The sequence below is a fragment of the Carlito syrichta genome, unplaced genomic scaffold (genome assembly GCF_000164805.1).
Source record: "Carlito syrichta isolate Samal-C Ts95f unplaced genomic scaffold, Tarsius_syrichta-2.0.1 Scaffold303297, whole genome shotgun sequence".
In the NCBI taxonomy this organism is placed as follows: Eukaryota; Metazoa; Chordata; class Mammalia; order Primates; family Tarsiidae; genus Carlito; species Carlito syrichta.
Window position 1 is genome coordinate 374,395 of NW_007247393.1, and position 14,740 is coordinate 389,134.

At 41.4% G+C, this 14,740-nt stretch overlaps 1 protein-coding gene across 1 annotated transcript in view; it reads right to left on the bottom strand.

Moving 5' to 3' along the window:
* Positions 1–14,740, bottom strand: part of DNAJC24 (DnaJ heat shock protein family (Hsp40) member C24) — a 58,872-nt gene extending 44,132 nt beyond the window's left edge. The window contains exons 1-2 of the mRNA XM_008058335.1: positions 14,676–14,740; positions 13,443–13,583 (exon numbers count right to left, since the gene is read on the bottom strand). Coding sequence (XP_008056526.1) covers positions 13,443–13,553 — 111 coding nt within the window. The 5' untranslated portion in view covers positions 13,554–13,583; positions 14,676–14,740. The remainder of the gene's footprint in view (positions 1–13,442; positions 13,584–14,675) is intronic.

The following is a 14,740-nucleotide window of genomic DNA, read 5'->3' on the forward strand; positions in this document are numbered from 1 at the left end:
AAGAGCAATGAACTTTCACTAATAAGAAAATTCCTATTAATAAAACAGAGCTGGAAAATGTTGATTCAAATACTTTTATATAGCAAATTGTTAAGCAACAGACTCATATGTATGCATGTAATATGTATAGTATGTGAATAAATAAATGTATTTAAAGCTAATTCTGCACTTTAAATTTATATGTACCGTTAAAGCATTCCAAAATATCTCAATTAGTCAGTAAGAACTTTTTCAGAATCAGGACCTTGAATAAGCACTACATTTATAAAAATTAAAATAAGGAAACAGTATTTACCAAATCAACATGCACTGTAAACTTAGCAGCCTACGATTTAGCAATATTTCATCACAGCAACTAATTATATAGGAGGTGTTAAATTCAAAGTCTTCTGAACTTGGAAAAGTACACGTAATAAATGTGTCTTTATACAAAATTAGATACAGAATGCCATTAGTCAAATGTAATGTTATTCTCCAATGTCTTGTGACATAGTTGAAAAACACAAACTAACAGAACATGGTAATTCTAATTGAGAAACAAGAAATAAACTTTAGAAGCTTGTTTTGTTAAAAAAAAAAGATAATACACATGATAATATGGTTTTCCCTTATAATTTTCTCCTTCTTCAATCTAATACAAACTCTAAACTTATCAGGCAAAAAGAATAAGGAAAATAAATCGCACTCTATAAGCCATAAAAATTCTGGATCCCTTCAAAATTAAACCAGTAGTAATTATGCCTGACCTTCCGTAATACTTCTTTAACTGGATACAAGTGAGGTGTTCACAGAAATCCAGAAAAATGAAAACTATGCTTTTAAACAACAGTAGACCCTTCTGGGTGGCAATTATGAGAAGTGTGATACATGGGAAAGTGTCTAGACTCAGAGGACTGCAATCAAGCCCAGGTTGTAACCCCTACAATCGTGCGTTTCCGACAAACCACTCAACTGTAACTAAGCCTTCATCTTCTCAACTATAAACACAGTGATAACATTACCTATCTTGCAGAGGATAAAACCAGACAAGATGTGAAAGCATTCATAAACTGCAAAGCACAATACACATGCTGCTAATTATACACTTACTGCAACATACATCCCTGCCTTCTTGAACAGAATATGCTCAATGTGATTGAACTCACGACCATAATTATGAAGATACATTATTGTGCTAAACCGGAACAAGTCAGTGACACAGCAGCCCCAGCTGACAGAGGCCACAGCATTATCAAGACCGACTGTCCCAGTGCCTCCTCTGAGCTCAGGTGCCCTTGGTGTGGCTGTCAGCTGAGACTTCTTGCTGCCCTCAGTACACATAGCCATCTAGGAGGAGCCGTCGCAGAACGATGCTTGTTGAAATTCTCTCCACGTCCTCTCACCCCTCTCCAGATAACTTTGTCTTCTACTTCACAGAGAAAGAAAAGCCACCAAACGAGGGCTCATCAACCCTCTGCCACCAAACCACCCTTCTTCCTTCCCTCCTGGAACGGTGAAGACGGTCCCCGCCTTCTGCTGCCGAAGGCTAATCCTTCTCCCTATGCTTGAGGTCCCATCCCCTTCTGCCTCCTGTCAATTGTTCCCTCTCCTAGAACTTCAACCCAAGCCCTTCTTTGGCCACTTCCCATTCAAACGTGCTCAACCCTCTCCCATCTTCTAAGAGAAAAGCAGGGGAAAAGGTGCCCATCGTTTAACACACTCCCGCTAGCTCCCTATCTAACAGCTACATCTCCCTGTCCCACTAAAGGCAGCACAACTGGGGGAGGGCAACCATGAGGACGAGGGCCTTGGCGGGGAGCTGGGGAGACAAGGGTACAACTAAGATCATTCTGAAACAGTAAGGGGGAGCTTAGCACTTGAGGCAGGGACTAGACGGCAGCAGACGCAAAGGAATGCATATGGGAAGGTATTTGGCACCTAAAGGAAAATGAAAACAGTTCAGGGCATCTACTGAATGGCAATGTAACACACACTCTCTGTTCTTAAGAGACCGCACCCCCCCTTCTCCCCACCCCTGTCACCAAGGTTGCAGTGCAGCGGTATTACCATAGTTCATGCAGTCTTGAACTCCAGGGCACCTGCAATCCTCCCACCTCAGCATCCTGAGTAGCTGGGTCTACAAGTGTGCGCCACCACACCTGGCTGACTTTTTACTTTTTTTTTTTTTTTTTTTAAGAGATGGGGTCTTGCTATGTTGCCCAGGCTGTAGTGCAGTGGTGAGATCACAGCTCACTGAAGACTGAAATTCCTGGCCTCAAGTGCTCCTCCTGCCTCAGCCTCCCAAGTAGCCAGGATTACAGGCATGTGCCACTGTGCCCAGTTCATACTTTGATCCTCCTCAAATTCCATAATTGGAAGTAATTTTTAAAAAAGAATTATTTAAAAATGGCAAAAGGCAAAAATGCATGCGAACAAACAAAAGAGAAGACAAAAAGCAGGCAGGAGAAACCAACATTTGAGGAGATGGAAAACTGATCAAAAAATGGGAACCAATTTGGTCTATCTGAGAAAACTAAAACCTAAGCCCAAGTCAAAAGAGAACAAGGCATGAGCTCATTCCACAGAGGCTAGAGAAACGGAGGGACTGAGCATTGCATACCTTTGAAGAGGGGCTGAGGCAAACTTGAAGAAAAGAAAGATTTAAAGACTACCGCGCCTTTGGGAGGCTGAGGTGAGTGGATTGCCTGAGCCCGCGGGTTCGAGACCCGCCTGGGCAGCAAGACCTCATCTCTACAATAAATCCAAAAAAATTAGCCGGGCGTGGTAGCACATGCCTGTGATTCCGGCTACTCGGAAGGCTGAGGCGGAAGGATCACCGGAGCCCAGTAGGTCGAGGCTGCGGTGGCCGGGAGCGGCCACTGCACTCTAGTCTGGGCAACAGAGTGAGACTCCAACTCAAAAATAAAAAAGACTACATGGATATTTTTTTCTTTTTTTTTTGAGACGGAGGTCTCCCTGTGTCACCCAGAGTGGAGTGTAGTGGCATGATCACAGGTCACCACAAACTTGGACTCCTGGATCCAAAGCATCCTCCCGCCTCAACCTCCCAAAGTGCTAGGACTAGGTACGCACCACCACACCCCAGTCTGGTTGAAATCTTAAAGAAATAATTAGAACTCCAAATCTCTTCCTCACCATAAAGCCAGAAATCCACTCTCTACTGCCGCTACGGAAATCTAGAGGTTTGCTGTGTGGAGAAAAAGACCAGGGATGTTTTAGATTCAGGGTCAGCAGGCATGGCACTGAAGGTCACGTCATATCAGTGGACCTAAAGCAAAAGGAAAAGGAAACACGGGCAGTGGGGCCTCAGTTCCATCTCCCCAGTGGGAGACTGGAGAATTCCTCTCTAGGACACGGATTCAGATGCTGACATTTGGGGTTATCCAACAAAATGGTAGTCATGAATGGGAACTTTCAAATCAGCTTGCAATATTTCATTCTTAAATGTGAATAAATAGTCAAGGATCAGCAACTATATGAAAAGAGCTTCTATAATAAAATAAGCAGAAAAAAGGAACTCAGAAAAAAAGAATTAAAAAAAAACTTGGCTATAAGGCTCATGCCACTTTATATACCTCATCTGTATAAAAATTTTTTTTTAATTATTTGGGCATGGTGATACATGCCTGTAGTCCCAGCTACTCAGGAGGCTGAGGCAGGAGGATCACTCAAATCCACAGCACCACAGCATTCCAGCCTGGGTAACAGAGTGAGATCCCATCTATTTAAAAAAAAAAAAAAAAAATAGGCAGGTGCAGTGGCTCACACCACTTTGGGAGAAGATTGCCTGAGCCCGGGGTTCAAGACCAGCCTTGAAAAACTTGGCAAAATCTCATCTCTACAATAAATTTTTTAAAAATTTAGCTGGGTGTGGTGGCACATGTCTGTAGTTCCAGCTATTTGGAAGCTGGGACAGAAGGATCACCTGAGCCCAGCAAGATGAGGCTGCGATAGCTGTGAGCATGTCACTGCACTCCAGCCTGGGTGGCAGAATAAGACTCCAACCGAAAAATGAAATAAATTTCAAAAAACTGTAATAACCTTAAAAAGCATAGATATCGATTTCTTAAACAGTAAGAAGCAGTCTCCCAAAAAATAAAAAATCAATAAATAAAGCAGAACTTAGAAATTAAAAATACAAAAACATAAATAAAATTGTTAGAAGTTGACCAGGCACAGTGGCTCACCCCTATAATCCCAGCACTTTGGGAGGCCAAGGTGAGAGGACTGCCTGAGCCCACGGGTTTGAGACCAGCCTGGGCAACTTGGCAAGACCTCATCTCTACAATAAATCAAGAAAAATTAGCCAGGCATGGTGACACGTGCCTGTAGATCCAGCTACTTGAAGGCTGAGACAGAAGGATTGCCTGAGCCCAGCAGGTTGAGGCTGCAGTAGCCATGAACGTGCCACTGCCCTCTAGTCTAGGTGACAGAGTGAGACTCAGACTCAAAAAAAAAAAAAAAAATAGTTACAAGTTAAAATATAAAGTTATCTATATTCAGACAGTTCACTCATTGAACACACATTTGTTGAGTGCCTACTACTTTCCAAAGGTAGTTTTAGTAGGAGATAAATTAGGAAAATACAATGTCCTGGAAGAAAAGAAAAGAAACAATATTAAATAAGAGTGGGATAAACCGTAGCAAATGCTGCTGGTAAGCAGAGTGATCATTTAATTTTATTATTTAAACTAGGACGCTTCTGAAAGTGAAAAGGGGAGCTCTTATTATGCCAGGACAACAAGCCTAAACCAGAAATGCTTAAACTAGGGTAAACGGTCACTTTACTAATAAATCAAAGTGAAGATGAGCAATTAATCACTGGCTTTAGTCACCTGGATCTCAGTAGTGATCTGGACAAGAGCAGTTTCAATGGTGTGGTTGTGGCAAAGTCTCACTGGAATAGGTTTAAGAGAGATGGAAGACAGAAGTTAGAGAAACAGAGTAGAAACAACTCTCTGAAACAGTTCAGCTGCAAAGAACAGGGAGAAAGGGCGAAAGCTGGCAGCAATGGGGTCAGGAGCTCGTTTTGGTTTTTTTTACGATGGGAGAAATAATGGCACATTTTAATGTTGATGGGGATCACCCAGGAAAATAAGTCAGACATCTTACACACTCATGGCTTTTTTAAGACAGAGAGCTGAAGGTTCCAGAAGTTGAGGACTCCAAGAACCTAACGAATCCAAGTCTAAATGCAAAGACCCTCCGTAGGACAGAAGACAACCACTGCTGTTTTTTATCTTTGGCAAAGCAGCAGCAGGAGGAAACCATCACAGACACAGGTAAGAAGAACACACTTTTCAAAAGACCAAGTGCAGACTGGATGATGGCTTAGAATCTCTAGGCACCCCAAACCCACCAACTATTCCACAGGCCTCACCAACAGGTCACAAGAGAGAAGAACAGGGCAGGAGAGGAAGGTCAGGAGTCACCGTGAGGTACAGGCCAGGGAGCAGAACTGGAGGACCCAGAGAAGCCTTCCCAAGACTCCAAGTGTCCCACGGAGAACAGGCAGCCATCAACCACGGCCAGGGCAGGGACAATAGAACAGGAGAACTGAGACCACCCATGATACACTGGGACCTGCTGAGTCTAGGGCAGGGCAGAGGAGCTGAGAGTCCTGCTGGCACTCAGACCCCAAGATATGAGAGAGCCACAGGACGCATATTGCTCAAATCGCTTGAAGCCCATGGGAGAATGAGTCACTAAAGTGGCAACAGCAACAAGCTCAGCTCCATTACAGATTAGACCAATTCAGCCCACAGGAGAGCAGCCTTGCAGGAAGAACATGTCCGTTCCTGAGAATACAGACACTGTCTGCTTCAGTCTCTACTTTTCACTCATAAGTAATTTTTGGCGTACCATAAAAAAATTAAGAGTCAGACAAAGAAAACAATATGATCCTCATCAAGAAGAGACACAGAACTAGACCCAGATGTCCCAATTATCAGGGACTTTTAAAATGACTGTGATAAGTATATCAAAGGATCTAGCGGAAATATTGGACAATATGTGTAAAAAGATGGGGAAAGATGGAAACTATAAAAACAGGAGCAGATAGAAATGCTGGATATGAAATTAGATTTAAGAATTCCTCTGAGGATTTTATAAGCAGGAAAGACAGTGGGAGAAAAATAAAACCAGTGAACTTTTTAATACAAATCATGTAGACTGAAACACAAACAGAAATAAAGAACAGAAAAAAGAACAGAGCATCCAACAGCTATGGGACAATCAAATATGTAGTCAATAGAATCCCGAAAGGAGAAGAGAGGAAGAATGGAGAAGAAAAAAATATGTGAAAACATAATGGCTAAAAACATTCTAAAGCCAATTAAAAAAAGACATCAATCAACAGATCCAAGAAGCACAGTTGACCCTAGGTAGGATACATGCAAAGAAAACCACATTTAGACACAATACAGTGAAAATACCAAAAATAAAAGATAAGTAGAAAAAAAAATCATGAGATTAGCCAAAGGAAAAAAGACACATTAAAAAGAAGGGAACAAAAACATGAATTATCACTGACTTCTCATCAGAAATAATACAGACCTTTTTAAAGGGAAAAAAAAAAAACTTTTCAATCTAGAAATCTCTATCCAGTGGAAATAGAAAAGAAATATCATAGGCCAAAGGAAAATAATATCAGACAGAAATGACAGAAAGAGTAAATATGATACATCCCCACCAATAAAATCTCTTCATAAGAACATTGAGTGCAGATATCTAAAATAGGTTGGGCACAGTGGCTCATGTCTATAATCCCAACGAGGCCAAGGCTGGAGGATCACCTGAGGCCAGGAGTTCAACACCATCCTGGACAACATAGCAAAATCCATCTCTATTTTTAAAAATTAAAAAAAAAATAAAATATTGAAAACTGTAACAATATACTATAGAGTATACAGCATATACAGAGGTAAAATATATGAAAACAAGAACAAGAGGGAGGCTGAAAAACGGAAGTCTACTGCTGTGAGGTTCTTACGCTGTGAGGTGATAAAATGTTTTTGAAGGTAAACTGTGATAACTTAAAGATGGATATTTTAATCTCTAGAATAATCAACAAAAACCACGGAGGAATAACTAAAAATTCAACAGAGAAAACAAAATGGAATACTTAAAAATATCTGATGCATGCAAAAGATTAGAAAGGAAGAACAGGAACAAAGAGCAGACAGGACAAATACGAAAGGAAATAAAAAAAGAAGAAAGGGAAGAAGGGAGAGAGGAAGGAAGGGAGGGAGGGAGGGGAAAAATGGAAAATTTTAACCCAAGCACTGTTAATAATTGCATTACATGTAAATGTACTAAATACTTTCAAAAAAGATTGACAGAATAGAATTTTTTTAAAGTCTCAATTACAAGTTATACACAAGAAAACATACTTCACACCTAATACAGGCTAAAATTAGCTCTATATTATTTAAATAATTAAATTCGTGACTACAAAATTTCTCAAAAAGAAACCTCTACACCCAAGTGACTTTCCTAGAGAATTCTATTAAGTATTTAAGAAAAAATAGCAAACTTACACTAACTCTTCTGGAAAAGAGAGAAAATGAGAACTCTTTACAATTCATTTTATGAAGCCAGCATAACCGTGATAAAAGGCATAAATATTAAAAGACAAGAAAATTACAAACAAATATACATCACAAATCTAGTCATAAAAATCCTTAACAAAATAAGAGCAATTAGAATCCCACAATATATAAAATAACATAACACTTAATAGCTGGGCGTGGTGCATCACACCTGTAATCCCAGCACTTTGAGAGGCTAAGGTGGGGGGGATCACTTGAGCCCAGGAGTTTGAGAGCAACCTGGGCAACACAATGAGACCTCGCATCTACAAGATTAAAAAATTAGCCAGGTGTGGTGGCGCATACTTGTAGTTTCAGCTACTCAAGAGGTTGACGCAGGAGACTCGCTTGAGCCCAGGAGCTGGAAGCTGTAGAGAGCTGTCTGCGATCATGCCACTGCACTCCAGCCCAGACCCTGACTCGAAAAACAAAACAAAGCACAACAAAAAATAAATCCCTAATACTTCATGAACAAGAGAAGTTTGTCTATCCCAGAAAGGCAAAGTAGGCTAAATATAAGAAAAGTCTATATAATTTACCACATTAACAGATTAAAAAAGGAAACTCAATAAATGCAAAATTAAATAAACACAAAAAAAGCATCTAACAAATTTCAATATCTATCATAAAAACCATTAATGGAGTGTTAATTGGAAGACTTTCCCCAATCTGATAGAAAGGCATCTTTAAAAACATACAACTAACTGTATACTTAGTGGTAAAATATTGAAGCTTCCACTGTAAAATCAGGAATAAGACAAGGATATCTGCTCTTGCCACTGCACTGTAATAGAAGCACCTGGCTAGTACACTATAGCAAGAAAAGGAACTAAAAGGCATATGGGCTGGAAAAACAGAATTAAAGCTCTTTATTTGCAAATGATATAATAGTGTTGGTAGAACATTCTAAGAAATCTACAAAAGCAGTTTTGAGAATCAAAAAGCAAATTTACCAAGATTGTGGGATATAAGACCAGTATATACAAATAAGCTATAATTCAATATACTATCAATCAACAACTGAAAAATGAACTTAAAAAATACCATTTTCGCTGGGCTCGGTGGCTCAGCCTGTAATCCCGCGACTTTGGGAGGCTGAAGTGAGTGGATTGCCTGAGCCTGAGGGTTCGAGACCCGCCTGGGCAGTGAGACCTCATCTCTACTATAAATCAAAAAATCAGCCGGGCATGGTAGCGCATGCCTGTAATTCCAGCTACTCGGAAGGCTGAGGTGGAAGGATCGCCGGAGCCCAGCAGGTCGAGGCTGCGGTGGCCGGGAGCCGCCACTGCACTCCAGTCTGGGCGACCGAGTGAGACTCCAACTCAAAAAAAATACCATTTTCAATGGAATCAAATATATCAAAAAACTAGAAATAAAAGAAATAAATCCAATAAAAGATCTACACTAAAAATTAGAGAAATTATAAATGGCTTAAGTAAAGATACATGCTCACAGATTTGAAGACTCATTATTAAGATGTCCTTTCTACAAAGAACAAATACATATTAATGCAATGCCAATTAAAACTGAAGCGACATTTTTTGGTAGATATTTAAAACCTGGTTCTAAAATTACTATGAAAATACAAGTAAACCAGAATAACCAAAATAACATGAAAAGAAGGATAAAATAAGAGATCCAGAAGCAAAACTTCAATTTCTCAGTCAACTCATCTTAACAAAGCCACCAACAACCACTGGGGAGAGAAGAACCTATTCGGTAAATGGTGCTGGGAAAACTGGCTGACCACATGCAGAAGATTAAAACAAAAACCCTACCTATCACTAACAAAAAAAATCACAGAAACAAAGATCCGAGTATCACATGTTCTCACTCATATAATGGACCTTGAACATCCAACGTAATACTATAAGAAAATGACTGACGGTACTGGGAAACTATGGGGGGGGATGGGATTAACAGTAGCAAATATCTGTCTGGGGATGGGGAAACACCTCTTATCAACAGGGTGCCTGAATGAAACGTAATTGTACACCTAACCCTTAACTGTACCCCACAAAACCATAATAAAAAATATTGATTAAAAAAAAAAATCAACTCTAAAGAACTAAACATAAAACCTGAGAAAAGGAGAACTGGCAACTAATTTCTGACCAAAACCCCACTGCCTAGGCCATAAGAGATAAGATAGACAAATGTGACCTCATCAAACTGACAAGCATCTGAAAAGCAAAAGAAAGCATCAAGAGAGCAGGGAGACAGCCCACAGAAGGGAAAAAAATACTTGCCAACTGTATATCTGACAAAGGTTTAACAACCAGGATCTATAAGGAACTCAAACGTGCCTAAAGGAAAAAACAAACAGCCCCATTAAAACTTAGGCAAAAACATGAATGGACACTTCTCAAAAGAAGATATATTGGCAGCCAACAGATACATAAAAAAAGTGCTCAGCCTCACTAGTTATCAGAGATATGCAAACCAAAACCCCAGTAAGAATGGCCATCATTAATAAAACAAACAACAAAAGATGCTAGCCAGGATGTGGAGAAAAAGAAAGACTTCTACACTGCTGGTGGGAATGCAAACTAGTATAATCCCTTTGGAAAACAGTGTGACGATTTGTAAAAGACAGAAGCACTGACCCTCCATATGACCTACCAATCTCCCTACTGGGAATATACCTGGAAGAACTCAAATCATTCTATAAAAAAGATACCTGCACATTCATGTTTATTGCAGCATTATTCACAACAGCAAAAACATAGAACCACTGTGCGACCCACCAAAACTGGACTGGGTAAAAAAAATGTGTACATATATACAATGCGATATTATGCAGTCATAAAGAAGGACAAACATATGGACTTCGCAGCAACTTGGATGGGTTTAGGGTCGATCATACTCAGTGATCTATCACAGAAACAAAGAACAGAGTACCACATGTTCTCACTCATAAGCGGATCCTGAACATCTACTGTAAAACTGGAAGAAAGGGATTGGCAGTAATGCGATACTGCCAGGGTGGGAGGGGAAGGGGACACACATCAATAAGGGTAACTTATCTCAAACCAGGCAAAGTGGGGACCAAAGGGAGGCCCAAATTTTACCTGTACGATAATCACATATATACCTAATCCTGAATTGTACCCCACATCTTTAAAATAAAATAAAATAAAATAAGGATAAAATGAAAGAACGTACTTCACATGACTTGGAGACTGACCACAGGCCAAGAGGGGGAGGTATTAGTAAAAGGCCAAACAAATATAACCAACAGAACAGAGTCCAGAAAGCTGCCACCACTGCCAAGACAGTCCAAGGGAGAAAGAAAAGGTTTTCAACTAATCATGCTTGAACAATTAATTAACCATACTGAAGAAAAATAAAAACATTATCTCCCATCTCACACCATACACAGAAATAATAAGTCTAATGGCAAAAGCAAACTATAACACTTCAAGAAGAAAACAGAAGAATACTATGATCTTGGAAAAGACACAGAAAGCACTAACTGTAAAACAAACACTAGTAAATTATATTTCAAAAAAACATAAGGGCTATGCACATCAAAAGACGCTATTAAGAAAATGACCTGGTAAGCCACAGACTAAAAGAAAATAGACACAATCTACACACAAGATTAAGAATATATTTAATGTTTTAGAAAAGACACTTCATAAAAGAAAATTATACAAATGGCCAATAATCACATTTTTAATAAGGGCTCAATATCATTAATCATTTGTGAAATATTCCTCCCCCCGCCAAAAAAAAAACCCACAATGGGATATCGCTACAGACACAGTAGAATAATTCAGTAATTCTCAACGGGATATGGCAATTTTGACACCCAGGAGACATTTTTGGTTGTTACTGCCGCCTAGATGCTGCTACACATTGTACAAAGCACAGGATAGCCCATGTGACAAAGAATTATCCCGCCCAAAATGTCAATGCTGGCAAAAATTATAAAACTCCAATAGCTGATATGGAAGCAACTAACAGAATCAAATGTCAGCAGAGTTGTAGAGCAACTGGAATGCTCGGATGCAGGGCCCGCACACATCACAGTCTGCCCTTGTGGTGCCTGGCAGATGCCGTCCCATCAAGTGCAGACTGCTTCTCACTGCCCATCGAAACTCCAGCACGGCCGCAAGGACCTGCATGATCTAGATCCAGGCTGTTCCTCCAGCCTCGCCTCCCAATTACTGGGTGAGGGACACGGTGACTTAACAGTGGAAAACGTTCAATAAAACCTACTTGATTTTACTGACAGGTACCTTAAAAACTCTGAGACAGAAGACACCTTCAGGTCATTCGGTGAGGCAGGGCTGTCAGTACATCCCCTTTGAAGAGACAGCTATCTCTCATACTGGCCACTAATAATTTTGGCAAAACATCCTTGACGTATTTGGTATAAACTATTGTGACAACAAATGCTATGTATATGTTTCTTTACTCTTTTTGTAGACTGAGTTAACTGGTCATCATTACAGTTACTGACTTCAGCTTAAAAAAAACCACAAAATATAGCCGGGCTCGGTGGCTCAGCCTGTAATCCCGCACCTTTGGGAGGCTGAGGTGAGTGGATTGCCTGAGCCCACGGGTTCGAGACCCGCCTGGGCAGCGAGACCTCACCTCTACAATAAATCAAAAAATTAGCCGGGCGTGGTAGCGCATGCCGTAATTCCGGCTACTCGGAAGGCTGAGGCGGAAGGATCGCCGGAGCCCAGCAGGTGGAGGCTGCGGTGGCTGGCAGCGGCCACTGCACTCCAGTGTGGGCGACAGAGTGAGACTCCAACTCAAAACAAAACAAAACAAAAAACCACAAAATAGACTGAAAAGATGAATAATAAAACAGTTCAGAAAGATACTATATACTTATAAATACCATCATTCATTTCAAAAACAGGATAGAGCAGCTGAAAAACATTGTATAAATGGCCTAAATCAGCATTACTGAAGAGAAATATGATGTAAGCTATAAATACAGGCTACAAATGCAATGTTAAAACAAGTAAAAAGGGAATGGGCACAGTGGCTCATGCCTGTAATCCCAGAAGTTTGGGAGGTCAAGGTGGGAGGACTGCTTCAGCCCAAGAGTTTGAGACCAGCCTAGGCAACACAGTGAGACATCATCTCTACAATAAAAAAATTGGCAGGACGTGGTGGCGCATGCCTGTCATCCCCACTACTCTGGAGTCTGAGGCAGAAGGATCACCTGAGCCCAGGGGTTCAAGGCTGTGGTGAACCACAATCATGCCACTGCACTACAGCCTGGGCGACAGAGCAAGACCTCAACTCAAAAATGAAAGAAAAGTGAAAAATGGGGGAAACCAATTTTGGTAAAATATGCAAACACATGCACACACAGGTGCATAAGATGCAAAATAGCTGGTATATTCAAAATATTATCATTTAGACACAAAAAACTTTTAGATTATTTTTGTTCTTTTTTTATACTAAGTCTTCAAAACCCAATATAAAATTTACACTTATATCACATCTCAATTCAGACTAGCCGCACTTCAAGTGCTCAAAAGCCAAACGTGGCCAGTGGCCACTGGATGCTATTATTTTGTAAAACTTCTAAGCACTTTACAAGGACTATTTCATTTAATCCTCCCTGAGACACATACAGGGGAAAGTAACTTGCCCAAGTTCTCATAGATAGCCACAGAATGAAACCCAAAACTAGAAAATCAGCCAGATTCATACCCGCCCCTAACCACCACGCTATCCCAACTCAAATCAAATTTTTTAAATCACAATCAAAATAATACCTTGATTCCTGCTGTTGGTATGTATTTGTGGACATCTAAGTTTCTGGTCTCATTTAAAAACTGATTTTTTTTTTCCTCTCATGATCTAAAGTCTGAAAAGACTTACCATTAAGATGAGTTTCTGATACTTTTGCTTCAGTTCGGACACATCTGCAGACGGGTCTGCCCCCAGGACGCTGTACCAATCCTTTCTTCCTATCTGCTCAATGGCCATCATCTCCTGAGCAAGCGGGCCTTCTCGGATTCGCTGAACAGAAATATTAATGACAACTCATTACAATCTGTGGGTATCCAAGGAATAAAATCAAGTTCTGCGCTCATCAATTCTTTAAGATTAAGGTGAGTAAATCGTGGTCATAATGCAAACCCGGGGAAGTCTACATTTTCGTGAAAACGCCCCAGGAATTATAGGTGTACACAAAAGCATAAAAACCGTTTTAGATATTTCATGATATATGCTTTTATATTAAATCAATGAATATACAACAGCATGTTTTTCTGTTTGTTTTTGAGTCAGGGTCTCACTCTGTCACCCAAGCTGGAGTGCAGTGGCACGATCATGGCTCACCGCAGCCTCGATCTCTTGGGCTCAGGCAATCCTTTCGCCTCAGCCTCCCGAGTAGCTGGACCCACAGGTGCACACTACCACATCCAGCTAACATTTTTATTTGTTGTAGAGCCGAGGTCTCACCATGTTGCTCAGGCTGAAACCTCTGGGCTCCGGCAATCCTCTGGCCTCAGCCTCCCAAAGTGCTGGGATGACAGGTGTGAGCCACCGCGCCAAGCCTTACAACAGCAATTTATAAGGAGGAATTTGACGACGGATCCGGGTGCTGCATGAACCTGTAAGAAGGCTTCTAGGCTTATGGCAACCTTGGCACCCAAGAAACAAGCTGGAGGAACTAAATGCATATTTACAAAGTGAATGAATAAAACATGGCTGGGTGTGGTGGCTCACACCTGTGAGCCCTGCACTTTGGGAGGCCGAGGCGGAAGGATGGCCGGAAGCCAGGAGTTCGAGACCAGCTGGGCGACATAGGGAGCCCTCGTCCCTACAAAAAGCTAAATAAAAAACTATCAAAGTAAAAGCAAAGTACTACCCAAGGCATTATAAGGCACGTTTCCGGCTTCCTTCTCTTCCTGCAGATGATCTGGGAGGGGTCCTTCGCGAAACGCCGTCGGCCCGGGCCCCGGCCCCGGCCCGGCAGCCCCACCCACGCCGCGCACTCGCTCGCCGGGGCCGCCTCCAGCCCGGGCCTTGGGAGTCCCCCGCTCGCAGCCGGCGCCCGGCCCGGCCGCGGCGGGGAACCCTCTCCCGGCTCCAAGGACTGACACCTACCAGCCTCCGCACCGCCACCAGCGCCGCTCCCAGGCATCCGCCGGCCAGAACGCGGAAGCGACTTC